Source organism: Chiloscyllium punctatum, chromosome 4 (assembly GCF_047496795.1).
Source record: "Chiloscyllium punctatum isolate Juve2018m chromosome 4, sChiPun1.3, whole genome shotgun sequence".
NCBI lineage: Eukaryota > Metazoa > Chordata > Chondrichthyes > Orectolobiformes > Hemiscylliidae > Chiloscyllium > Chiloscyllium punctatum.
In genome coordinates, this window is record NC_092742.1 from 43,990,980 (window position 1) to 44,017,103 (window position 26,124).

The following is a 26,124-nucleotide window of genomic DNA, read 5'->3' on the forward strand; positions in this document are numbered from 1 at the left end:
CTTGAATTCTATCATCCTTCAACTCCTCATTCCTAGTACTATTTAAAGGTATTGAGGTTTCCCTGGCAGCGCATTCCAGAGCCCACCACCCTCTGGGTGAAAAAGATTTTCCTCAAATTCCCTCTAAAACTCCTGTCTTTCACTTTTAAAACATTGACTCTTTAAAATGATGTACCCTTGCTATTGCCCCTTCAACGAAGGGGAAGACTTTCGATTCACCCTGTCCATGCCCCTCATAATCTTATCAGGTTCCCCCCTCAATCTTCACTATTCCAAAGAAAACGACCTGAGCTTATCCAGCCTCTCTGCATAGCTGAAATGCTTCAACCCAGGTAGCAAACTGGTGAACCACCTTCCCAGCCTCGCCAGTGCTATCACATTCTTTGTATAGTGCAGAGACCAGAATTGCATACAATATTCCAGCTGTGGCCTAACCAAAGTTCTGTGCAGTGCCAATATGACCTCACTGCTCTTACTCTCTATGTCACAAGGAAGAGGAGATGACCAATCTTGATTTTCATAAATAGAAGAGAAGGATAAGGGGCAGCAACAGGCAGAATTTAATTTAATCTGTCCAACTAGAAATGACCACGATGGCGTTATTGAGGCACATGTGGCACATGAATACTGAACATACTGTGGACCTTACCCCCTCAACCTCAACATAGAGCATTCTACGATCAAGAACCTTTCCCTCTTGAGAGTATCCACTGCTCGGCCTAATTTGCTTGAAATGAAGTCTGTGATGCAGAATCATTGATAATAAAAGTGACAAATTAAAATATTTTTAAACACCCAAGTGATTTCACTTGTGAAGTTCTCAAGTCTTCCTCTTCTTTTTCCTGTTGGTGCTGTAAGTGATGCTATCTAGTGCCTTAAGCAGAACTAGAATCAGGCTGTTCCTATCCCTACTCTTGCAAGATGTTTCTGCGTGATATTCTCTGAGTTTTGGAGTCAGACAGGACCTTGTCAAAGACTGCCCTACCTATACTGTGATGGGACAGATGGCCCAGGAGTCAGCAGGTGGGGCTTCAACTGGTTGGGGGTGGGGGGGGGGGGGTGGGGAGGGGTTGCATTGGGGAAAAGGGGAAATCTTTGAGCAGACCCCCCACTTCCATGTGCTCTTTCTCCAGCTTCCCTCTCATGGTGCACTCACACTTCTGTTAGCATAGAACTGGAGAGCTCTTTGCTGCACTACAGTGGGTGACCAAAGCAACTCTTTCTTACATCATATTTAAACTGTCAGTCTGAGTGAGTAGATCACTGATCGGAGTCTGCTGCATCTGATGGTCTGTACACTGTATTATGGTCCATACAGAGTCAGACGATCTATGCAGAGTCTGATAGTCTCTGCAGAGTCAGGTGGTCTTTACAGATGGTAATCCACCTGAAAGGGTGCTGCAGTACTAAGACCTGCTACTCATATTAGAAATGGAGTCCTCCCGTCTTTCTCCAATGGTTTGCAGTGCCTCAGAAGTACTGAACCTCACTGAATCCCTAAGCTTAGGATCTGTCTCCAATCAAGCAGAGCTTGGAATGTTCACTGCACTTCAGTGGGAGTCCTCAGTGCTGTGTATTTCACCAGTACTTGCTCTTACTCATTTATGATGCGTGGCTCACCACGTGACAACTCAATACTTGCCTTGGAGGCCCCACCAAGGGGTGGGCACCAGAGCAGTGGAGCATACACACGAGGCATTTAAATGGTGTCCCCTGAGTACTTAACCTCAGTCTGCTCCCGCCATCTCCTTAGTGAGGCTTGAAAGTCCTCTGGGAAATTAAATTCATGAAATAGAACTGACAAAAGTGTTCCAAGTCATTGTTGTGCATATGATCACTTTTCAGTTACTAGTGACATCAATGCAGCATGAGTGATTGTTGTATAGAACATGGCTGTGTGACATCTAATTCTATTACTAGGGCTTGAGTGGAGGTGGGAGTTAAGATGAATCTCAATGACATGATCTTGCCTCTATTCTGGCAATGCCAGCAGATAGATTTTCATGTCGTGGAGAGTGGGACGCCCTGTAGCAAAGCCTGATACTGGAAGGAAGAACAGAGGTTGGCCAGGAATGAAGTGGCCAGATTGAAAGGTCCATTACAATTCCAAAAACAACAGTCCAGTTTCTGCACTGGTCTCAGCAGGTTCTTTTAATAAATATACTTCCAGATTTGTTGTAAATCCCATCCACCCACACCCCTTTCACTCCAATCCCTCCTGTTCCTATGCCCTCTCACCTCACCTTTTATTTTACCCCCTTCACTCTCTGCATGCCTCTGATCCCTCCCTTCACCTCATCTCACCCTCTTTACCCCAACCAACCCATCATCTTTGTATACACTTCGTAAGTGGAATTCACAAGCCTTATATTAACATTTGGAAGTAATTGAAAAGCTAATAAACCAGTCAAAATAAATAACTGTCACTTGAACAGGCATTTAAATGATTGTTGGCATCTTTAGCAAGTCTGTCAAAATCATCAGGCACACCTTTTCTTGCAACATCGGAATAAGTAAACTCTGTACATCAGACCCATGAGTTCTTGTGAAGGCTATAAAAGTCTACACATCTGTCAAAGCTTGTAAGCAGATAAATAGATAGCTGAAACACAAGTAGAAAGTGCTAGAAAAACTCAGCGAGTCTGGCAGCATCTGTGGAGAGGGAAGCTGGTTTAATGTTTTAAGTTGAGTTTCTTCAGCACTCTGTTTGTGTTTCAGATTTCCAGCATCCACAGTTCTTTGGTTTTATAAACAGATCGCTGAGCTGGTTTAATAAGAATAGATGAAAGCAAAAGGGAAAAACCTGAAACAGGTAGCTATGGATCTCACATAGGGTTACCCTTTCAACATTGTATAATGCAGAATAGCGCTGTTTGCAGTAGCTAATCCACTGTGCTGCTTTTGAAGACTTTTCGACTTTTATAATGCCATTTGTCAGAAGCAATAACCTGCCAACCGTATTACTTAATGTTATATTTTCTAATCGCAACACTATCATCACTCCCTTGAGTGAACATAATTATAGCTCAGGTGACAGAAATTCATAATGAACTTTAAAGGAGTAAACACTATTTTGTACTCTTGTTGCTTTCAGATAGTGGTTCATGAATCTACTCACAGGTATGATTTAAGAGAGGATTTCAAATCCCAACTGTTTCCATGAAAATTCTATAAATTTTTTATTGCCTGTTTCTACGATAATGCTCACAATTTGTGAACTGTGGGGATAGAGTCAGAAACAGAGAAGGGGTTTGCCTTTGTTGTCTCGGTAGATTTCTTTTAGAAGAACTCAGCTCTGTTTGGTTTCCACAAAATCCCAACCCAGATATCAGGAAGACTCCTCTCACTCCACTTGCAATGGCATGCATTCTGATCTCCTGCTCATCTCCATGGCCACCACCCTGACTGAAGCAGCCACGAATGCCAACTACCAGAGGGCCAACCTAACTTCTGCTGTTGTCTGGAGATACGTGCTGTCTTTTCCTACTGGGAACAATATCTGAGGGGGATGGTTGTGAGGGATGGATGTGAGATGACAGCAAGATTGAAGGTGAGTGAGTGTCAATAATGATTGTTCATGACGGATCTGAGGAGGTGCCTCGAGAGAGAATCTTGTGAAGCTGCAAAATGTGTTGATCTGGTGATGTCAGACTGAGAAGATTGCACTTGAACATGGAATGCCATTTGCCTGTCCTCATGAGGTCATTGAACTACTGGGGGCCCTGTATCCCCAAGTGAGGCACAAAACTTCTGCTTCTCACCTTTACAGCCATGTTTGCTTTGTTTCAGAGATGGCCTCTTCCTCCTGTTTGCTGAGAATTATATTTTTCTTTGGGGCCGCATTACCTTCAGCATCACACGGAGGAATGCTTCAGAGAATTGGGGGCGGGGGGAGGGGGGGGGAAGATGGGGTGGCGGGTGGGGGGAGGGGGGGTATTGTCTTCCCTCCTTGAGATTTCTACAATAAATTAATAGTGTCTCAGTCACCAGCTATGGCACGCATCAATCCTGTCTTTCACCAGGATCCCCTTTAAAGGGTGACTTCCACAGTCAGGTCAAGAGTGTTACATCTGCTTCCTCCAATACTCAGGAAAACTAGAATGGGTTCCGAATGCATGAATTAATGAATCACAGAAAAAATGGTTCTACAAAAGTTTAGCTTTCTGACCTCCAACCAGCCTACCCCACAAATTTTGAACCATTAAAATTTAGTTCTCTGACCTGGTGAATGGTAGTATACTTCCCTGTCAGTAGGTTTAGTATTCAATGATGCACATGCTTCTCTATGGAAACTAAGTTCTAGCAAACATTAACATATCTCTGGACTGGGATTGATTCCAAACATTCCTAAGGGTCTATATTTAGTGGAAATGTAACGAGCATTAATTTGATGTGCGTTGCCAGGCTGAACTGATTATTTTCAACAAAGGGCCTTTAAGAACGAAGGAAAAGCTGAAAGAAAAGCCATGACAGATTAACAACTACCTATCCAAAGATAGCTCAAATAATATAATGTTGAGTTTCTGATACAAACACAATGGTCAACAGCAGGAAAATACTGTATCTATTAAATTGTATCTTTACATAATTCTTCCACGTTTGTACTATCGTCCAAAATAGAGTGATTTCTGTTTGGAGTGTTTGTCATAAATAAGGAAGCAAAACCTAGAGGGGAATACTAACCTCCAAAAAATGGATTGATTTGGGTTGGCTGGGGTGTTGAAAATCTCAACTTTGAATCCAACCTTCCAACTTGCGGTGTCAATGGAGAAGGAGGTTCCCTGAATCATAACAGACAACACATTACTGCCCTCCCCCCTCCAAACCACAAATACTCTATCCAATCCCTCCTTCCATCCTTCCTCTCCAGAAACTCCAGCTTCCAATCCTTCTGTTCCTTTTTCCTTCCAATTTCTCTCACTGACCCTTCTCCTGACATTTTGGTCAAATCTCCAATCCTAAACCACATCCTCCCACCGCTTCCTGTTTGCAGTCTGTTGCCAAAAGCCCATCTCACTGACAAAGAGCCAGCCACTCAGTGCTTGGGAAACAGAGACAAAAATTTGATAAACAGGTCTTGCTATTAAATTTGTCAGGATCTAAGGGATCTAAGGGATCTAGTGGGTCTCATAAAACAAGACCTTTCACTCAACTTTCTACCTTTGAGGTAAAATTGAGGCCTGAATGTCCATTGATGTGGAGCAAAGTAGCCTGCTGTATGTTAGAACTTTAGGGAAAGAAATAATCCATTTATATTAAGTTCAAAAATAGACATGGAGGCATAATGCATCCCTATATCATTAAGTTTGTCAATTTAATTTTGATTAAGTACTGATTGGCTGCAAGTAGTTTTATATAAAACAATTAGTCAATGGAAAACCTGTAGGAATTCTTTTTAAAACTGTGTACGGACTGAGATATCATATTTGTGGCACTCATGCAATTTATGAAAATTTGATGTGAGTTGCCAGGCTGAACTGATTATTTTCAACAAAGGGCCTTTAAAAGTGAAGGAAAAGCTGAAAGAAACGCCATGACAGATTAACAACTACCTATCCAAAGATACCTTTTGAAAGAGGTATATTTTACTATGTAGATTTAAACATCTGAATGAGAGAATCTATAATCACAGAATTCCTATAGCGTGGAAGCTGGCCAGTTGGCCCATCGAGTTTACATTGACCCTCCTAGGTAAAAACAATGACTGCAGATGCTGAAAATCAAATACTGGATTAGTGGTGCTGGAAGAGCACAGCAGTTCAGGCAGCATCCAAGCAGCAGCGAAATCAACGTTTCGGGCAAAAGCCCTTCATCAGGAATAAAGGCAGTGAGCCTGAAGCATGGAGAGATAAGCTAGAGGAGGGTGGGGGTGGGGAGAGAGTAGCATAGAGTACAGTGGGTGAGTGAGGGAGGAGATGAAGGTGATAGGTCAAGGAGGAGAGGGTGGAGTGGATAGGTGGAAAAGAAGATAGGCAGGTCGGACAAGTCAAGGAGACAGTAACTGAGCTGCAAGTTTGAAACTAGGATGAGGTGGGGGAAGGGGAAATGAGGAAGCTGTTGAAGTCCACGTTGATGCCCTGGGGTTGAAGTGTTCCGAGGCGGAAGATGAGGCGTTCTTCGTCCAGGCGTCGGGTGGTGAGGGAGCGGCGGTGAAGGAGGCCCAGGACCTCCATGTCCTCGGCAGAGTGGGAAGGGGAGTTGAAATGTTGGGCCACGGGGCGGTTTGGTTGATTGGTGCGGGTGTCTCGGAGATGTTCCCTAAAGCGCTCTGCTAGGAGGCGCCCAGTCTCCCCAATGTAGAGGAGACCACATCGGGAGCAACGGATACAATAAATGATATTGGTGGATGTGCAGGTGAAACCTTGATGGATGTGGAAGGCTCCTTTAGGGCCTCGGATAGAGGTGAGGGAGGAGGTGTGGGCACAGGTTTTACAGTTCCTGCGGTGGCAGGGGAAAGTGCCAGAATGGGAGGGTGGGTCGTAGGGGGGTGTGGACCTGACCAGGTAGTCACGGAGGGAACGGTCTTTGCGGAAGGCGGAAAGGGGTGGGGAGGGAAATATATCCCTGGTGGTGGGGTCTTTTTGGAGGTGGCGGAAATGTCGGCGGATGATTTGGTTGATGCGAAGGTTTGTAGGGTGGAAGGTGAGCACCAGGGGTGTTCTGTCCTTGTTACGGTTGGAGGGGTGGGGTCTGAGGGCGGAGGCGCGGGATGTGGACGAGATGCGTTGGAGGGCATCTTTAACCACGTGGGAAGGGAAATTGCGGTCTCTAAAGAAGGAGACCATCTGGTGTGTCCTATGGTGGAACTTGTCCTCCTGGGAGCAGATACGGCGGAGGCGGAGAAATTGGGAATACGGGATGGCATTTTTGCAAGAGATAGGGTGGGAAGAGGTGTAATCCAGGTAGCTATGGGAGTCAGTGGGTTTGAAGTTGCAGTACAAGGAGTATCTCAGGCAATCAGGATGGTGACAGCTGAGGTATTGACTTTCCTAGACACAGTGATCTGGTGGATGGCATCATATCTCCTGTCCTGGCATTATTTTACTTTGGGTTTATCTGCCAGTGGCTTTGCTGCGTGATGATAAACGCACATCATTGTTCAATTTCAGTAGCTCAAGTTCCCTCCTCCTGCTGGTGAAATGTTCCTGTCCTATAAAGAGGAATGGACATGTCAGATAAATAAAAATTGCATTTATTGAATTACAAGCTTCAAGTAGACTCAAAGCCAAAGCCTAAAGGTGAATAATCTTCAATTATCTCTAAAATCGAGCCTTCTAAATCTACAGTGATTTCAACAAAATCAAATATAATGTTTGTTTCAATCACATTTTTAAACCAACACAAGAAATATGGAAACTAAAACTGACTTTTGTTAAGTTTTATGGATTCATTAACCTCAGACACAGAATAAATTATTGATGGTGCAACAGAAAACAGGAAAACAACTCCAAATATAGAGAATGTTAGACCAGGTTAGATAAAAGAGAGCTATTTGGATTTCCAAAAGACCTTTGACAATGTGCCACATGGAACACTGCAAAATAAGATAAGAGCCTATGGGGCAAGGTACTGGCATAGATAGAGGATTTGCTGACTGGCAGAAGGCAGAGAAAATTTAAAGGAATTTTCTTCAGGATGGCAGTTAGTGACTAGTGGAGTTCCACAGGGATCAATGTTGAGAAAACTATTTACATTATTACCTCAGATTACAATAGGATCTGGACCAGATGGGCCAATGGGCTGAGAAGTGGCAGATGGAATTTAATTCAGATAAATGTGAGGTGCTGCATTTTGGAAAAGCAAATCTTAGCAGGACTTATACACTTAATGGTAAGGTCCAAGGGAGTGTTGCTGAACAAAGAGACCTTGGAGTGCACATTCATAGCTCCTTGAAAGTGGAGTCGCAGGTACATAGGATAGTGAAGAAGGTGTTTGGTGTGCTTTCCTTTATTGGTCAGAGTATTGAGTACAGGAGTTGGGAGGTCATGTTGAGGCTGTACAGGACATTGGTCAGGCCACTGTTGGAATATTGCGTGCAATTCTGGTCTCCTTCCTATCAGAAAGATGTGAAACTTGAAAGGGTTCAGAAAAGATTTACAAGGATGTTGCCAGGGTTGGAGGATTTGAGCTATAGGAAGAGGTTGAACAGGCTGAGGCTGTTTTCCCTGGAGCGTCAGAGGCTGAGGGGTGACCTTATAGAGGTTCACAAAATTATGAGGGGCATGGATAGGGTAAATAGGCAAAGTCTTTTTCCTGGGGTCGGGGAGTCCAGAAGTAGAGAGCATAGGTTTTGGGTGAGAGGGGAAAGATATACAAGAGACCTAAGGGGCAACTTTTTCACGCAGAGGGTGGTACATATATGGAGTGAGCTGTCAGAGGAAGTGGTGGAGGCTGGTACAATTGCAACATTGAAAAGGCATTTGGATGGGTATATGAATAGGAAGAGTTTGGAGGGATATGGGCCAGGTGCTGGCAGGTGGGACTAGATTGGATTGGGATATCTGGTCAGCATGGACAGGTTGGACTGAAGAGTCTGTTTCCATGCTGTACATTTCTATGACTCTATGATTCTATACATTAATGATCTGGACAACAGAACTGATGACATAAAGACAGGTGGAGAGACAGGTTGTGTTGAGGAAGTGGGGAGCTCCAGAAAAGCTTGGATAGACTAGGAGAGTGGCAAAGAGGTGTCAAACCGAATACTCTGTGGGAAAATGTGAGGTTAAGCACTTTGATAGGAAGAATGGAGCCATGGACTATTTTCTAAATGGGGAAAGGCTTCAGAAGTCTGAAGTACAAATGGACTTAGCAGTCCTAATTCAGGATTCACTTAAGGTTATCATACAAGTTCAGTTTGCAATTAGGAAGGCAAATATAGTGTTAGCATTTATTTGAATACAAGAGCAGAGAGATACTGCTGAGGCTATGTAAGGCTCTAGTCAGACTGCATTTGGAATTTTGTGAGCAAGGTTTGGCCCCATATTTAACGAGATATGTGCTGGAGTTGGAGTGGGAGTCCAGAGGAGGTTTACAAGAATAATCCTGGGATGAAGGGCTTGTCATATGAGGAGTGGTTGAGGACTTTGTGTCTACTTAACAGAGTTTTGAAGGATGAGGAGGGATCTGATTGAAATTTACAGAATACTGAGAGGCCTTGATAGAGTGGACATGGAGAAGATGTTTGTTTCCACAAGTAGGAGAGACTAGGACCTTAGGGCACAGCCTCAGATTGAAGGGATGACCCTTTTAAATCAAACGAGGAACAATTTCTGCAGGGGGAGGGTACTGAATCTGTGGAATGCATTGATGCAGAGGGCTGTGGAGGCCAAGTCATTGAGTGTATTTAAGACAGAGATAAATGGGTTCTTGATTGGTCAGAGGATCAAAGGTTATGGGAAGTAGGCAAAAGAATGGGGTTTAGGAACATATCAGCCATGATTGAATTGAGGAGCAGACTCAATGGGCTGAATGGTGTAATTCTGTTGTTATATCTTATGATCTTATGAGTGCCATTCCAATAACACTACCACATCAAGCACCCTGCTTGATGCTACATCCACTGCCTTTATTATTCACACCCTTTACTGCTATACAATGACATCTATAACATGCACTGCTATCATTGTATGGTGTCTCTCCTTCTTAACAATCTGGTTCAATGAGTCTAGAGACATACAGCATGGAAACAGACCCTTCAGTCCAACCTGTCTATGCTGACCAGATATCCCAACCCAATCTCGTCCCACCTGCTAGCACCTGACCCATATCCTTCCAAACCTTTCGTATTCATATACCCATCCAGATGCGTTTTAAATGCTGTAATTGCACCAGCCTCCACCATTTCCTCTGGCAGCTCATTCCATACACGTACCACCCTCTGTGTGAAAAAGTTGCCCCTTAGGTCTTTTTTATACCTTTTCCCCCATATGATCAAATCCACTTTTGTCTTCCTGATCTTTGTATCATCCCCTTCCTTCATGTGCAATGAAGTTATTTCAATAGAGTTGGCTGAGCTCCTTCCCTTTTTTTTGACGTTTCATTTCATAATAAACAGGTGAACATTTGAAAATTGTCAAATATGGCACATGTGCAAATAGAAAGTTGAATCCCCTCACTGAAAATTATAGGTTGATTGCTTGATGGATCAGTTGTAAAGTAGATGACAACATAGCAAATCTTAATTTCAAGATTGTTGTTAGGTTACTGACTTCTCCAGCAGCTAGAAGCACACAGCCAATTACTGTGAATTTAAAATGGGACAATTCTGTGATCAGGCTTCAGTGATTATGGATCATTAGTGGGTGACTAAAGAGACTCATTAACATTAGAGCCTAGGTCACTGGTTCCACTGCTGGATAACAGGGTTGCATATATCTAGGCAAAGCTTTTTGCACTCCATATGTAGGGATATCCATGATATAGGCTGTACCTCTATCTGCATATGACTAAAATTGCCTGGGATGTGGAGCAAGCTCTCCTTGTATTCAACCTGTGTTTGTTATTGCTTCAGCTCGCCCTCTATTAAGCACAAGCAAAGGCTGCACCATATTACTTTTCACGAGTTATTCATTAAACACAAAACACTCTCAGTGTTGACACAGCTCTGACTAGTTTTATGGCTCTTACTGCTGACATGGAAAATAATCATATTTCTGTTCTTACTGACTTGAATAATGCACCAGGAAAGTAATTCAAACATTTAAAAGCAATCTCAGTTTGTGCCTTTGAAATTAAAATACATAATGTATCCTGGCATTACATTCATCTTCACAACATGTAGCTTGGTATACACCATTCATTTCTGCTTCTTGTACATGCCAACAACAAAAAAAATGATTCACAGGTTCAAAAATAGTCAGTCAATGCAGCTGCCAGAATGCTAACAACTGAAAAGAATTATAACTTTAGATCCATTGCATGAGAAAATGAGCAATGACATTAGGTGTAAAGGATGATAGGCTTGCATTGCAATATAAATTGTGAGCTGTATTCAATAAATTGCAGATAATTAAAACATAAGCAATGGTTTGCATCTGTGATGGAATTAAATATTTTTGGAAGTTGAATGAATGCTTAAAGGATGAGGTTTATCTTTTGTGGGGTAGAATTTGAGAAAGCCTTCTCTCCAAGCACTAGAAGATGCAACCTTTAGACAATTTACATTGTGCAATTCTCATTTTTTGGAGTTCAGTGTCACTCTTTCATCATCAAAGAAAGATGAATCTTGGAAACAATATTGCTTTTTCAGTAATATAAACAAATGTCGATCTAAGAAATACTTTTCAACTTCTGTATTCTTGGTGACAGTGCCTGTTTAACAGGGTTAATAATGGAAAGAATCATTAATGAATAACATATTAACCAAATGTTTCCATTCAATGCTACTGAAGGCTTTCTAAGCATGCTAGGAAATGGTGAAATGCATTTTATAAGACACAAAATGCAACAAGAGCAGAGCACGTTTCTAACCAAATATCTGAAGCATAGCAGTCCATTGGTACTTCCATCCAAATTGAAACAGCTCAAACCTGCAGGCCAAGGTGTAGTTGGTATCCTAGCAACAATGGCAGGGAAACTTAAGCAGTTAAATTTATTTCCCCTCAAGCACCATGTAATTAAAATATAGATGTCTTCTAAAAAATATATGTAATTGAATAGCCTTGGAACAAGATTCTTAAAAATGTAACTGTGCAATTCATGTTTAACCAGCAATGAACCCCTTTGTAACATGAAACTAGTAAGTTCCAATGCAGCCATGTCATTTTACATGGTGTTAACAATAACCTCCTTTATTCAGGGACATCCTGCTGTTAAAAGCAATTTGATTGAAATCTAGTGTTTAAATCTACATTTTATGATGCAAGTTCTTGGTAGAGATTAAATTCCTGCAGGTTAGTGAGGGTCAGAAAGCAACATACATGCAGGAGTTGTTTCTGATGTAAACTTTATGGTGTGTAAAGTACACACAATAAAAAAAAACACGCCTGAATAGACTAAGTACAATGTGGTTAGGTCAGACTTCAGGTAAAAACAATGACTGCAGATGCTGGAAACCAGATTCTGGATTAGTGGCGCTGGAAAAGCACAGCAGTTCAGGCAGCATCCGAGGAGCAGTAAAATTGATGTTTCGGGCAAAACCCTTCATTAGGAATAAATGTAGAGAGCCTGAAGGGTGGAGAGATAAGCTAGAGGAGGGTGGGGGTGGGGAGAAAGTAGCATAGAGTACAATAGGTGAGTGGGGGAGGGAATGTAGGTGATAGGTCAAGGAGGAGGGTGGAGAGGATAGGTGGAAAAGAAGATAGGCAGGTAGGACAAGTCATGGGGACAGTGCTGAGCTGGAAGTTTGGAACTAGGGTGAGGTGGGGGAAGGGGAAATGAGGAAACTGTTGAAGTCCACATTGATGCCCTGGGGTTGAAGTGTTCCAAGGCGGAAGATGAGGCGTTCTTCCTCCAGGCGTCTGGTGGTGAGGGAGCGGTGGTGAAGGAAGCCCAGGACCTCCATGTCCTCGGCAGAGTGGGAGGGGGAGTTGAAATGTTGGGCCACAGGGCGGTGTGGTCGATTGGTGCTGGTATCCCGGAAATGTTCCCTAAAGCACTCTGTGAGGAGGCGTCCAGTCTCCCCAATATAGAGGAGACCGCATCGGGAGCAACGGATACAATAACTGATATTGGTGGATGTGCAGATAAAACTTTGATGGATGTGGAAGGCTCCTTTAGGACCTTGGATGGAGGTGAGGGAGGAGGTGTGGGCGCAGGTTTTACAGTTCCTGCGGTGGCAGGGGAAGGTGCCAGGATTGGAGGGTGGGTTGTAGGGGGGCGTGGACCTGACCAGGTAGTCACGGAGGGAACGGTCTTTGCGGAAGGCGGAAAGGGGTGGGGAGGGAAATATATCCCTGGTGGTGGGGTCTTTTTGGAGGTAACGGGAATGTTGGCGGATGATTTGATTTGCACATTTGCCTTCACTGTTCAGTGCATTGAGTATGGGAGTTGAGGCATAATGCTCTGGCTGTGCAAGACATTGGTGAGGCCACTTTTAGAATACTCAGTTCAGTTCTGGTCTCCCTGATATGGGAAAGATGTTGTTAAACTTAGAAGAGTTCAGAAAAGGTTTACAAGGATTTTGCCAAGATTGAATGGTTTGAGCCATAGGGAGAGGCTGTACAAGCTGGGGCTATTTTCCCTGGAGCGTCGAAGGCTGAGTGGTGACTTTATAGAGGTTTATAAAATCATGATGGGCATGGATAGGGTAAATAGCCAAGGATAGGGGAGTCCAAAACTAGAGGGCATAGGTTTAAGGTGAGAACGGAAAGATTTAAAAGGAACCTGAGGGGCAGCTTTTTCATGCAGAGGGTGGTGCATGTATGGAATGAGCTGCCAGAGGAGATGGGATTAGGTGATAATAAGGTAAGCTTATTATAAGGAGTAGCATGCCATTATAACTACTAATGCAGATAAAGTTCAGAATTGACCAGACCAACATCCAGCCTCCTACAGTGTCCAACATTTAAAAGACGTTTGATGGGTATATGAATAGGAAGCATTAAGAGGGTTATGGGCCAAATGCTGGCAAATGGCACTAGATCAGTTTAGGATATCTGGACAGTATGGACGATTTAGACTGAAGGATCTGTTTCCATGCAGTATAAGTCTGGGAAAATGACTTGAGGTAGGTGATCAGTCATGATCTAGAATGGCAGAACGGGATTGAGAGGCTGAATAGGCTCCTTTATTTCTAACACCATTTACCTGTTGAACATGGCCGCTGAGTCAGTGCACTCTGGTTCCTCTGTAGACTGTTTCTAATGTAGGTGAATCATTCAGTTTCAGCTGAAATTCCATTTAACCTGTGCTTTACATTGTGTCCTTTTAACAAATTAGTTCTTCAAAATGTCCCGACATTTGAATACATACAACAGCTGGCTCAATAATTATGATACTGCCCAGTGGCCCTAACTTTGGTGGTCACTAAATGCTTTGAAAGGCTGGTCATGGCACTAATCAACGCCAGTCTCCCCACTACTCTTGACCCATTCCAATTTGCCTATCAGACCAACAGATCCACGTCAGATGCCATATCATTTGCCCTTCACTCCTCCCTAGAACATCTTGACATCAAGAACAGCTGCGTAAGAATCCTACTCATTGACTACAGTTCAGCCTTCAACACTATTATCCCTTCGAGACTGATTACTAAACTTAGTGATCTCTGACTAAGCTCCACTCTCTGCAACTGGATCCTCAGTTTCCTGACCCATGGGCCACAATCAGTGAAGATTGGAGACAATATTTCATCCTCACTAACACTTAACACTGGAGCCCCCAGGGGTGCATACTCAGCCCCCTACTGTACTCACTGTATACCCATGACTGCATCACCAAATATCAGACTAATGTCAATTACAAGTTCGCTGATGACACCACCATCAAATCCCAGATAGCAATGAAACAGACTACAGGCAGGAAGTGGAAGACCTGGAAAAATGGTACAGTGAGAACAACCTAGCTCTCAATGCCGGCAAAACCAAGAAACTCATTATTGACTTTCAGTGGGATGTTTACTCATGCTCCCCTACATATTAACAGCACAGTGGTGGAACTAGTGGTGAGTGTCAAGCTCCTGGGAATGATCATCCACATTAAGCTTTCTTGGACTCTTCATGTGGATGCACTGGTTACAAAGGCCCAACAATGTCTCTTCTTCCTCAGGCAGCTGAGGAAATTTGGCATTACGGCGAATAACCTTACCAACTTATATAGGTGCGTCATCGAGAGCATTCTGTCTGGATGTGTCACTACCTGGTATGGCAACTGTACCATTCAAAATTGGAGACGGTTACACTGAGTGAACTTGGCCCGGACAATCACAAAGGCCAACCTCCCATCTATAGAACCCATCTACCAGGCCTGCTGTCAAGGAAAGGCCGCCAGCATTCTCAAAGATCCATCCCACCCTGGCAATGTTTTCCTACAACCTCCACCATCGGGGAGAAGGTACAGAAGCCTGAACACATGCACCAGCCAGTTTCGTAACAGTTTCTACCCTATTGTTGTTAGAATACAGAATGGACTCACAAACTCTTAACATCCGCCTATAACTGTGTTTTTGTTTTTGCCACTGTTTTTCTATTACTTACTATCTATGCTACTTAACTCTGTGACCTACCTGTATTGCTCGTAAGACAAAGCTTTTCACTGTGTCTCAGTACACGTGACAATAAATTCAATTAAATTCATTCAATTCATACTTCAAGGCTTGTCAAATTAAGAACCATCTAACAGATGCTGTTAAACAGATGTTGGCAGAATGCTGCAGTTGAATTATTGGTCCCTGCCAGGGGTAAGGTCAGAGACTGAAAATGAGCTCTGGAAACCTCTGTGCCATTTCCTTCAATCTGTCCTGCTTTTCAAATTGTTTCTTGAGGGGTTAGGATCAGACACCTTCCAGGCTATCCACTTACCAGGGCACATAGCGCTGAGGCTTCTTAAGAGTCTAATTGAGATCTGTTAAAGGAGAGGGATTTTCCAGTCAGCATCTAGATTCCACTTAAGAAACGGGACTCAGTGTTGATTCTTGAAAGTGAGCACACAGTGACTGGAGACCAGAGGCTGAACACTGTCATGTAAAGGGTTGATAGCGAATTACTAGAGCACATGATCACTGATGTCAAATGAGGTCACATCACATGTAGCAGGAACCTGAGAGAGATTTTGATGAAGTCCTGAGTCAGTTCGCTTTGGAAATAGACAACAAGTGTTTGTATGTTTATAATAGTCTGGTTTCCAACTCCCTTCTATTCCAAACATGTAGGCCTCCATCACGGTAAAACATCAGCTTGCCAGGCAGGCCTAGAGATCTTCCCTTCTTGCTTGGTTGCAGATACAGCTGTAAACCGATGTTTAGAGCAGTTCCCACTTCCCCACTCCTCTCCCCTAGACCCCCACAATCAAACCCCACAGTGGTGGTCAGGCTGCTGCATAATTTGAGATTAGATTGGGAGAGGAGATGGTTTCATGCTGAAACATTCACCCTCTCATTTAGAGTCTCTTTTCAAGATGGAAGACTTTGGATTGTCACTCTAGCTTTGAACCTTTCTAAAGTCCTTAATCACTTGGTGAATATTTCCTCTGTTGTTCATTGACTGACTCAGTGTCATCCCATTGAGTGACTGTTACTCTCCACCAGTGAGTTCAGGATTTGGAAACTCTTCAAACTCTTCCCACCCAAGGGGGATATTCCAGCCCTCAGATTTGGAGGCCTCAATAAGTGTTAATAAAACAATAAAATTAGGAAACCATCCTGGCTCTTCATTAGATTATTTTCAAACCTTTCTCCCATTTAACACCTATTTAACCTGGTGTTCTTCTGTCCTTTCTAACAGCCAGCTTTAAAACAATATTCCAGTTGGTAGCAGTTTTAATCTGTTCAAATGTCCAGTTGGAACCAGATTAGTGTTAATACAAATCATTCCATGTTAAAATAAAGAAGGAATCATCATTTCAGCTCATTGTAAGGAGTAGCATGCCATTATAACTACTAGTGCAGATTAAGTTCAGAATTGACCAGACCAACATCCAGCATCCTACAGTGTCCAACAATAGTATTTTTTTGCAGATTTTATAATTGACAATCACTTGCTTAAAATATACAAAAATCATCCAACTGAGTTTATCTGCTGAGCATAGGGACATGTACACATTCAATGGTTTTATGTGGAAGTAAACTGCAAGGTAGAAAAAGATGAATGCTTAGATTGGATATCATTTCAATTTTGCACATCTGTCTTCAACATTTTCCAACCGTTTTTGGCCCATGTTGAATTGTTGCTATTTGAATATTTAATGCCAATACTGGAGTCAAATACAGAAAAGCTTCTACAATATGTTCCTCCTACTCATGGAAAAAACTAGCAGGGAGCTGGTAGACAGTTAATTAGCATTTAGTTGATAGAGCTTTGAATACATTTGCATTTTGCAGCTTTTTTTAAAATAAAAGAGTCATGCAAGCATTGGTACTATTGAGATTGAGGCTATCCATTGGTGCTAATGACTCCTTCATATGACTCCATATAGGCTGTAAGTCAAAGATGCATTCTGTCTCTTGGAAAAGCAATTAACTTTTACTCAGGCCACAATCACAAATTACACCTTGTCACACAACAAAAATGGCCATATATACAAATTAATGCAGCAACATTCTGTTTCTCTGCCAGTTAAACATGACTACACAATTAATAACTTGGCTTTAATATCAGGATAAGGAGCAGCATATTTAAGACCAAGATGAAGAGGAATTTCTTCTCTCAGAGGGAAGTGAATCTGGGAAATTCTTTACTACACAGGACTGTTGAGGCTGGGCTATTAGATATATTTAAGGCTAAGATATATTTTTAATTGGTAAGGGAATCAGGGGTTGCAGGGAAAAGGCAGGAAAGCAGAGCTGGGGATTATAGATCAGGCATGATCTCACTGAAGGGTGAAGTAGACTTGATGGGCTGAATAGCTTACTTCTGCTCTTCCGTCTTATGGTGTGATGGTGATGTTGCTGTTAGTTTGTTAAAGTTTTTTATGTTGCACTCATTAGTCCAATTCAAAAGAATACCAAAGCAAAGGAAAAATGACATTTACACTATATGAGAAGAGACAGTGCTGAATGGTTAGCAAGTGAATTTTGATTGGTATAGCTTTGCCATGGAGAATGCACCATTTAAATAATGTCAGACAGTTAACAGCAAAATTTTGTTTAAATTTTAAACCAAGCAGGTTGGTTCTGAGAAACAAACCAGAAAGTGGCTGAATTTAACAGAATAGGTAACAGCTATTCATTGGCTCATTCCATGACAGCTCACAAACTATAGTAGAATGTATTGCAGAATTTGAGAATTTGTTGCTAGCTGTTTACTTCTTGTACTATTTTTAATCACCACTGAAGAACAACGTTTGGACTGAAAAATGCTGAGTAAAAGGTTATATCAGTATATAAATGCTGGCTCAGTCAGCAATGCCCATGAGCTACGAGTGAATTAAAATAGTAACGCTCATAAAATCTATTTGACAGACATGTTCCTAATTTTCTTTTTGTCAACTTTGCAGCAACACAAAGTACTTGCATACCAAATTGTGGAGGAAGATTTACAAGGATGTTGTCAGGGCTGGAGGATTTGAGGTACAGGGAGAGACTGAATAGGCTGGGGCTGTTTTCCCTGGAATGTTGGAGGCTGAGGGGTGAACTTATAGAGGTTTATAAAATCATGAGGGGCATGGATAGGATAAATAGACAAAGTCTTTTCCCTCGGGTGGGGGAGTCCAGAACTAGAGGGCATAGGTTTAAGGTGAGGGGGGGAAAATTTAAAAGGGTCCTAAGGAGCAACCTTTCCATGCAGAGGGAGTGGTAGAGGCTGGTAAAATTACAACATTCAAAAGGCATCTGGGTAGGTATATGAATAGGAAGGGCGTGCTGGCAAATGGGACTAGATTAGGTTAGGATATTTGGATGGCATGGACGAGTTGGACCAAAGGGTCTCTTTCCATGCTGTACATCTCTATGAATCTATGACTCTAAGTAGAGAGGGCTAAACAATCCTGCAACCAATTGATCAGATCTAAGCTCTGCAGTCCGGTCATATTTAGTTGTGAATGGTGGTAGACAATTAAAAACGTGCAGAAGGAGGAGGCTCCACAAAATGTCTTCAGTTTTAATGATGGGGATGACCAGCACCTTAGTGCAAAAGGGAAGGCTGAAGCATTTGCAAGTACCTTCTGCTAGAAGACTCCAACATCACAGATACCCGTCTCCAACAAATTCAATTCGTTCCACCTGATTTTTTAAAAATTCACTCATTGGGTGGATGAGGGCATTGTTGGCTAAGCTATCATTTATTGTTCAGGGGAAGCAAAAAATTAATCATGTTACTGTAGGTCTGTAGTCACCCTTGGCCAAACCAAATAAGAATGGCATTTTTCTCTTCCTTAAAGGATATTTATGAGATTTTACAACAGTCAATTATGGTTACATAATCACTATTAGGTTAGCTTTTATTCCAGATTTCCATTGACTTCAGGTTTCACTAACTGCTGTGGCAAGATTTGAACCCATGTACACAGAATATTTGCCTGCTAGTTTTGGGTTGCCAGTCGAGTGACAATACCACTACACAAACACTCCCCTCGAACCATCAAGAAACTGCTGAAGACTGGCAAAGGCACTGTATATCACAAAGGTTAAGTCCTGTCATGACATCCTGAAAACTGGTGCTCCAGAGCTAACTGTATACTTGTCAAGCTGTGTCAGTAGAGCTCAAACACTGGCATCTCTCTGACAAACTAGAAAATTTCCCAGATATGTCCTGTCCACAAAGTAGACCAAATCCAATCGGGCCAATTACTGCGTCATCAGCAATCTTGCAATCGTTGGTAAAGTCATGTTGACATTGCTATCAAATGGCACTTACACAGCAATAACCTGAACACTGATGCCTAGTTTGGGTTCCACCAGGAATGCACAGCTCCTGCTGCCTGGCAGTTTTGCTCAAGAAGAATTGAAAGACAAAATGCGAGATACTGACCTCAAGGCAGCATTTGACCAAGATTAGCTTTAGGGAGCCTTAGCAAAATTGAAGTTAATGGAAATGGGAGAATCTCTCCACTAGCTGGAGACATATCTAGCACAAAGAAAGATGCTTATGTTTGATGTAAGCAATCATCTCAGTATCAGGACATCAGTGCAGGAATTCATTAGGATGGTCTTCAATGTGCAACCATCATCAGTTAGTTTACCAAGGGCCTTCCCTCTATCAGAAAGCCTGATATTGGGAATGATGATTGCACAATACTCAGAAAAATTCCAGATTCCTCAGATACTGAAGCAACCTGTGTTCATATGCAGCCAAGCCTGGATGATATTTAGATACAGATTGACCAGTGGCAAATAACATTTTCACTACACATGTGCCAAGCAACGACCATCTTCAACCCAGAAAATATAATTGTCTCATCTTGACATTCAATAGAATGCTTCATTGCTAGTTTTTAAAAAGTATTCTTTAATAGGACGTGCACATTACTTCCAAGGCCAGTATTTATTGCCCATCCCTAACTGCTATTGAGAAGATGCTGGGGAGCAGCCTTTTGCTGTCCATGTGGTGTAGGTACACCTATAGTACTGTTATGAAGCGAGTTTCAGGATTTTGACTCAGTGACAATGAAGGAGCAATGAACAGTTCCAAGTCAGAAGAGCATTGATTTTGTGGGGAACTACATGATGGTGGTGTTCCCGTATTCGGCTGCCCTTGTCCTTATAGTTCTTAAAATTTGCAGTTTTGAAAGGTTTGGAATTTTCCAGTAACAACACCCTGGAGGTTATGATTGACCTGAAACTGAACTGCACTAACCATATAAACACTATGGCTACAAGAGCAGGTCAGAGACTGGGAATTTTACAGTGGGTAATTCACTTGATACCACAAAGTTTGTCTGCCATTTCCCCTGAACCTTCTCCATTTGCATGAATGAATGTGCTCCAAAGGTCAAGAAGGTTGACACTATCCAGGACAATCTGCTTGATCCACACCTCATTGACTAAATTAAACATTTGCTGTCTCCATCAAAAACTCAGTGTCAACCTTGAGTACTATGTACAAGATGCACTGTAACAAGTCACCAAAACTGCTTCTACAGCAACTTCCAAACTTGCAATCACTACTACCTGGAACTGGTAGTGATTGCAAGGGCAGTGGACATATGGGGACAAGTGCCCTTCCAAGCCACAAAGGCATCACCTTGACTTGGAACTATATCACCATTCCCTTACTGTTACTAGATACTAGTCTTGGAGATCCCACCCTAATAGAACTGTGGGAGTACCTGCACCAGATAGATTACTGAAAGTCAAGAAGACAGCTCATCACTACCTTCTCAAGGTCAATAAATGCTGACCATATCAGCAATGCCCACATTCCATGAAAGAATAAAAAATGATTATGTGCTGAAAGGCAAGGACCTATTTAAAAAATCAACAAAGTGTTGAATGGCCATTGATTTTACCTGACACTAGGGAAGGTTTCCCTTTCTCATTAAGTCTACTTAAGAAATATGCCCTTTTATAATTAACAGTTTTATAAATTTGTTACACAGAGAGAAATTTTACTTCTAAATTGAGACATGGATCAATAAATAATTTAGATTATTTGTCTGTTTGAAATGGTTCCAAAAACAAATTCCAACAATATAGACCATCTACTGACTTTGACTGTCATTATGTTTATAGTGTGAGCTTTACAAACCTCATCAATGGTCCTGTTTCATTCCTTTAGGTGAAGCAGATTGCTCCTGAGTACTATGACAACCTACCCCAGCACTCTTCGTGGGTGCGTGTGCTCTGGGACTTTGTTTTTGATGACAGCATTGGTCCTTACTCCAGGATTAAGAGGGAGTGCAAGCTGGTAAAAGATGACTGAGAAATAAAAGAAATCCTGTGATTCCTGGAAATCATTAACAAAACCCTGAAAATCTGGAAAAAAAACTGTGCCAGGTTTGTTAACTATGATTTGGAGATACTGGTGTTGGACTGGGGAGTACAAAGTTAAATATCACACAACATCAGGTTATAGTTGAACAGGTTTAATTGGAAGCTATAGCTTTTGGAGCACAGCTCCTTCATCAGGTGATTATGGGGAGTGGTTCTCCAACAACCACCTGATGAAGGAGCAGTGCTCCAAAAGCTAGTGCTTCCAATTAAACCTGTTGCACTATAACCTGGTGTTGTGTGACCTTTAACTTTGGTTTGTTAACAACTGTAAAGAGAAAAGAGATGTCAACAAGTAGATTCCAATTGCTTACCAGCAGATTTCCTCCTTTTCTGACAACTGATCTGTGCAGTCAATCCATAAAAATTATGTCAATATTAAATAAGATCAATAACCGAATTAATTATGTAACTTTTAGCACTGTTTTAAATTACATCTGATTACTTTTTGATGTATTTTTACCCATAAAGAATAGATTTAGATTTTAACACGATGTTTGTTATATTTTGGAATAATATTAAACATGTGTCTAAATTGAGTGTCGATGTGAATGGACACTGAAATGAATCAGAATGAGACTCCCTCTTCTTGAGAGCTCACTATGGTTAAGATTAGCCCCAACTCCACAGTCAGGCAGCATTTAAACTGCAGCATTGATTTGAAGTGAAACTACTTGATACCATCAATCCAATTGTCATATGAACCTACTACTAGATTGTGTGTAGCTTGAGGAAGATAACAATTGTTACTAGGCAGCCAGTTTCACAAATTTTCCATCCATGCTCAAAAACAGATTGTTGTTGCTGGAATAAAGCTGTCAATGTCAAGAAATGTATTATTGCTGTGACATTTAAAGGATGTTTCCACCTCACTTGAAATGCTTAAATCTTATAAAACACACAATATGCTCAGATCAATTTGTCACACACACACAAAAAAAATGCATGAAGGTGCATAAAATCCATTTGGTCTCAAGACTCCAACATCTCGAAGAGTAAACTCAACTCCAGCATTGTAAGAGTTAATCTCAGGGTTCAGTGTCAATTAGCTGCACTTTCCCATACCAATAATTCTGGGTCCCCTGCTGGAAAATCTATTTAATTGTCGTTAAAATCACTTGTGCGGGCAATGTATTGGGAACATATGGCTGTAACATTGTGGGTAGTTACCTCATCAGATAAAATGCACTTCCAGTGACATCTCTGTTGCCTGACTAATTTATCATACTTCCTCTGCTGTACATTGTTTTTGAATTAAGTTAAATCTTCCTCATTGATGAGGATCCCAACTTTACAACTGTGACCAATAGAACAAATTCTAAATGTCATTAGTTTCCAATTGTTGCACACATCAGCACCCACTGACTGGAATTCACTTATCCAGTAACCACTCCCATGCAAAACAGATGTCATGCCTCTGCTCCATTGCAGATTTCCTAATGAGCTCGTGTGCGAATGTGGAGACTGTGATGCAGCTGTTCTTCACAGGTCGTATAGAACCTAGTACCTGACAGATAGCTGAAACAGCAATGCGTTGGAAGACATAGCACAAAGTACGTGATCAGAATCAGCTAAATCCCTTGGTCTTGTGCTTTTATGAGCCAAATCAGAACTGTCCCAACCCTACTGTGTTTGCACAAAGTGATGAAATCAGTTTTCAATGGAGCGAATACACTATCATTTATTTCATTACTAATGGAAGTATAGATGTAAATTATATAATGATATTTGCTTTGTAGAATGTTTGGATATGTCTACGTACACATATATATGAAGCTTCAGATTTTTAAAAAAAGCAGACCAATTTGTGTACTTAGTATTATCTCATATTTCATTTGCTGTTTAGACATTTAGTTTAGCAATTGAAGCATTGATAGATATAATCCAAGTGACACTGCTTCAACCACCAGCTTGTTTCTGGCACATTTCTGTTTCTTTCTGTTTCTGACTACATTACAACAGTGATTACTCTTCAATGTACTTTGTAGCCTGTGAAGCACTTTGAGATGTTCTGATGTTGTGAAATGTACTATATAAATATAATGACTTCTTTTCTTGATCGCTCTACTTTGATGTCTTAATTCATAGTCAGCGAATGTTGCCTATTGCCTTAAATAAAGAGGAAATAATATAATTTGTGGCATGATTCTTTATACTGTCATATATACTGTCAAATCATCCGTGATAAGAGGTTGAGTGAATGTGGAAAAAAAAATCTCTTAAATAATGAGATTGTAAAACATAAATACTCGAATAATTCTTCACAGATTACTGCTGAAGGGCCAAATGAAAAGAATCTTGGTGAATTTTTTCAAAATTATCCTGTTGTTATCTTATGTGACTATTAGACTGAGGACTGAATAGGCAATTCTGGCTATAGCAGGTTGGTTTTGGGTTTAAATCTCAGGTTTGACTCCTATTTTAGCCAGGATTTGGGTATTCTGTGCAGCTAGGCACAAATATATGTGTACACGTAACACTTCTCACAAGGGAAGGAAACGTTCTCTATGGGATGCCTCCCCATCAGTTGATGTGGAGAAACATCATTGGCAGCCATGAAATCTGTGACCTAAATTACTCTGAACAGATGGGAATGAACGTAAAGAGCTTCTCCTTCTGCAATAAGAACTGTGTGTTATCTTTTAGAATATATACATTAATTTCTTCTCTGTTATTATATTTTAATGCAGCCATTTATATGCAAGCTATTTAAATCAAAATGTTTAACTTCTTTTTAAATAAAAAGAGAAGGGACTAATACAATGCAATAACCAAAAATATCAGTGAATAATAAGTGTAAAGAGGAAATTAAACCCCCAGGGATAAATTATGACTAATTATGAAATAGAGAGTAGCACCCCTCAGATATGAAAGTATTTGAATATTGCTTGTGTCAAGTATTTCAAATTCCTGAGAGACATTCAATTATAACAATATTGTGGTTGACAAATCTGTCAGAGGTTTTTGAAATTGTAGCTAGCTGGGTAGATAAGGAGGAATCAATGGGTACAGTGTATTGAATTTTCGAAGGAAAACTTAGTATGGCTTTGCACAAAAGTTATCACATGAAATTAGAGTTTATGGCATGAACATGCATAAGGTTTGGTTAATGGACAACAAGGAAGTTGGAATAAATGAGTTATTTTTCAGTGACAGGCTGTAAGTAGTGGAATACCAGACGAATCAATGCTAGGTCCTCAAATATTTACAATCAATATGATAACTTAGACGAAGGAACTAAATGTAGTGTTTGCTGATGGTTCAAAGTAAGGTGTGAAGTACGTTGTGAAAGGGAGCAAAGATGTTGAAAAAGATTTAAGCAGATGAAATGAACGGTAAGAGACTGGAAATGCTGGTATTCAGGCAGGGCTGGGAATTACAATCAACACAGCAAGAAGATAAGAAAGCAAATATACCTTTATCTCAATAGAGTAGACTGAAAGTATAAAGGAGTCTTTCAATTATATAGGCTTTTCAAATGGCATACAGTTTTGGTTTGTTTATTGAAGGAACAATATGAAGAGAGGGTACATAAATGTTCACTAGATTAATTCCTGAAGTGAGAGGAATGTCGAATGAGGAGAGATTGAACAAAATGGGCACATGTTCCTTAAAAATGCCCGAATTTTAGTCAAACAGCAAAGCAACAAGGAGTTTTGGGTTAGATGTGATCATCACTGGTTGTTAATAATAAAAAACACATTGTTAAATCAATTTATTTGTTATAATGATTACATTTCAAAGCTTAAATTGGAAGATTGTAAAACAATCTGTTTGAAGTCAAATATTTCATTTTTAAACTCTTCTAGTGGGAATGAAAATGTTATTTTTTAACATAACATCATTGTCTGAATGAATCTGCGTAAAATTGAGGCTATTTCTTGATTTGGTTTTATTGACTTGTGCGAACCTCAGTTTGATCATTAGATCTAGCATTCCAAATTAGTGAAACCAAAAATTCACCAAGATGGCCAGCGGTAAGGTTGTGGAAGAAGTGTTCTGCTCTTCTAGTGAAAGCAGATTATAATGAACTTTATTTTTTGAGTGAATCTTTTGAAAATTTTTGTTGATGAAATAAAAATTTGCAAATTCTTGCAAGGACCACAATTAAGAACAGTTCTGTTTAGCATAAATAGTTTTAAGAGTTAATGTAATGTCATGATATCTTTCTAATGTTTCTTATGGAAATAATATCATTTAGTGCTTGTTGTGTTTCTGTGTTTTTTTTTGAAAATATTTAAATGAAAATTAAATTTGAAATAAAATTGGTTGAGCACAAATTGTGAAATTATTTGATTGTTTATTAAGTATGGAGTATACACAAATGTGGGAAAAACTCTTGGGTATCAACTCTTTTATCATTGCTCACAAACAACAAGGAACCTACTTTCATAATTTTAAAAGGAGAGTCTAGTTTTTCCTCTGTTCTTACATAACCAAGCCTCTCTCTCTAAGTGAACACACTCCTTATTTGTCCTTTAGCATGTGTTGTTCTTTGTTTCAATGTTCAAATGGTGGTTGTTGTTCTACTTCCTTGATTTTGGCCTAAACAAAAAGTATTTCTTGAAACAAAGCTTTACCCTGCTGCCAGGTAGCATCGT

At 40.9% G+C, this 26,124-nt stretch overlaps 1 protein-coding gene across 1 annotated transcript in view; it reads left to right on the top strand.

The window, feature by feature from the left end:
• degs2 (delta(4)-desaturase, sphingolipid 2) overlaps positions 1–25,735 on the top strand; it is a 62,230-nt gene extending 36,495 nt beyond the window's left edge. Inside the window, exon 3 of the mRNA XM_072568520.1 lies at positions 21,312–25,735. Within this exon, the coding sequence (XP_072424621.1) occupies positions 21,312–21,455 (144 nt within the window). The 3' untranslated portion in view covers positions 21,456–25,735. The remainder of the gene's footprint in view (positions 1–21,311) is intronic.
• The last annotated feature ends 389 nt before the right edge of the window (positions 25,736–26,124 follow it).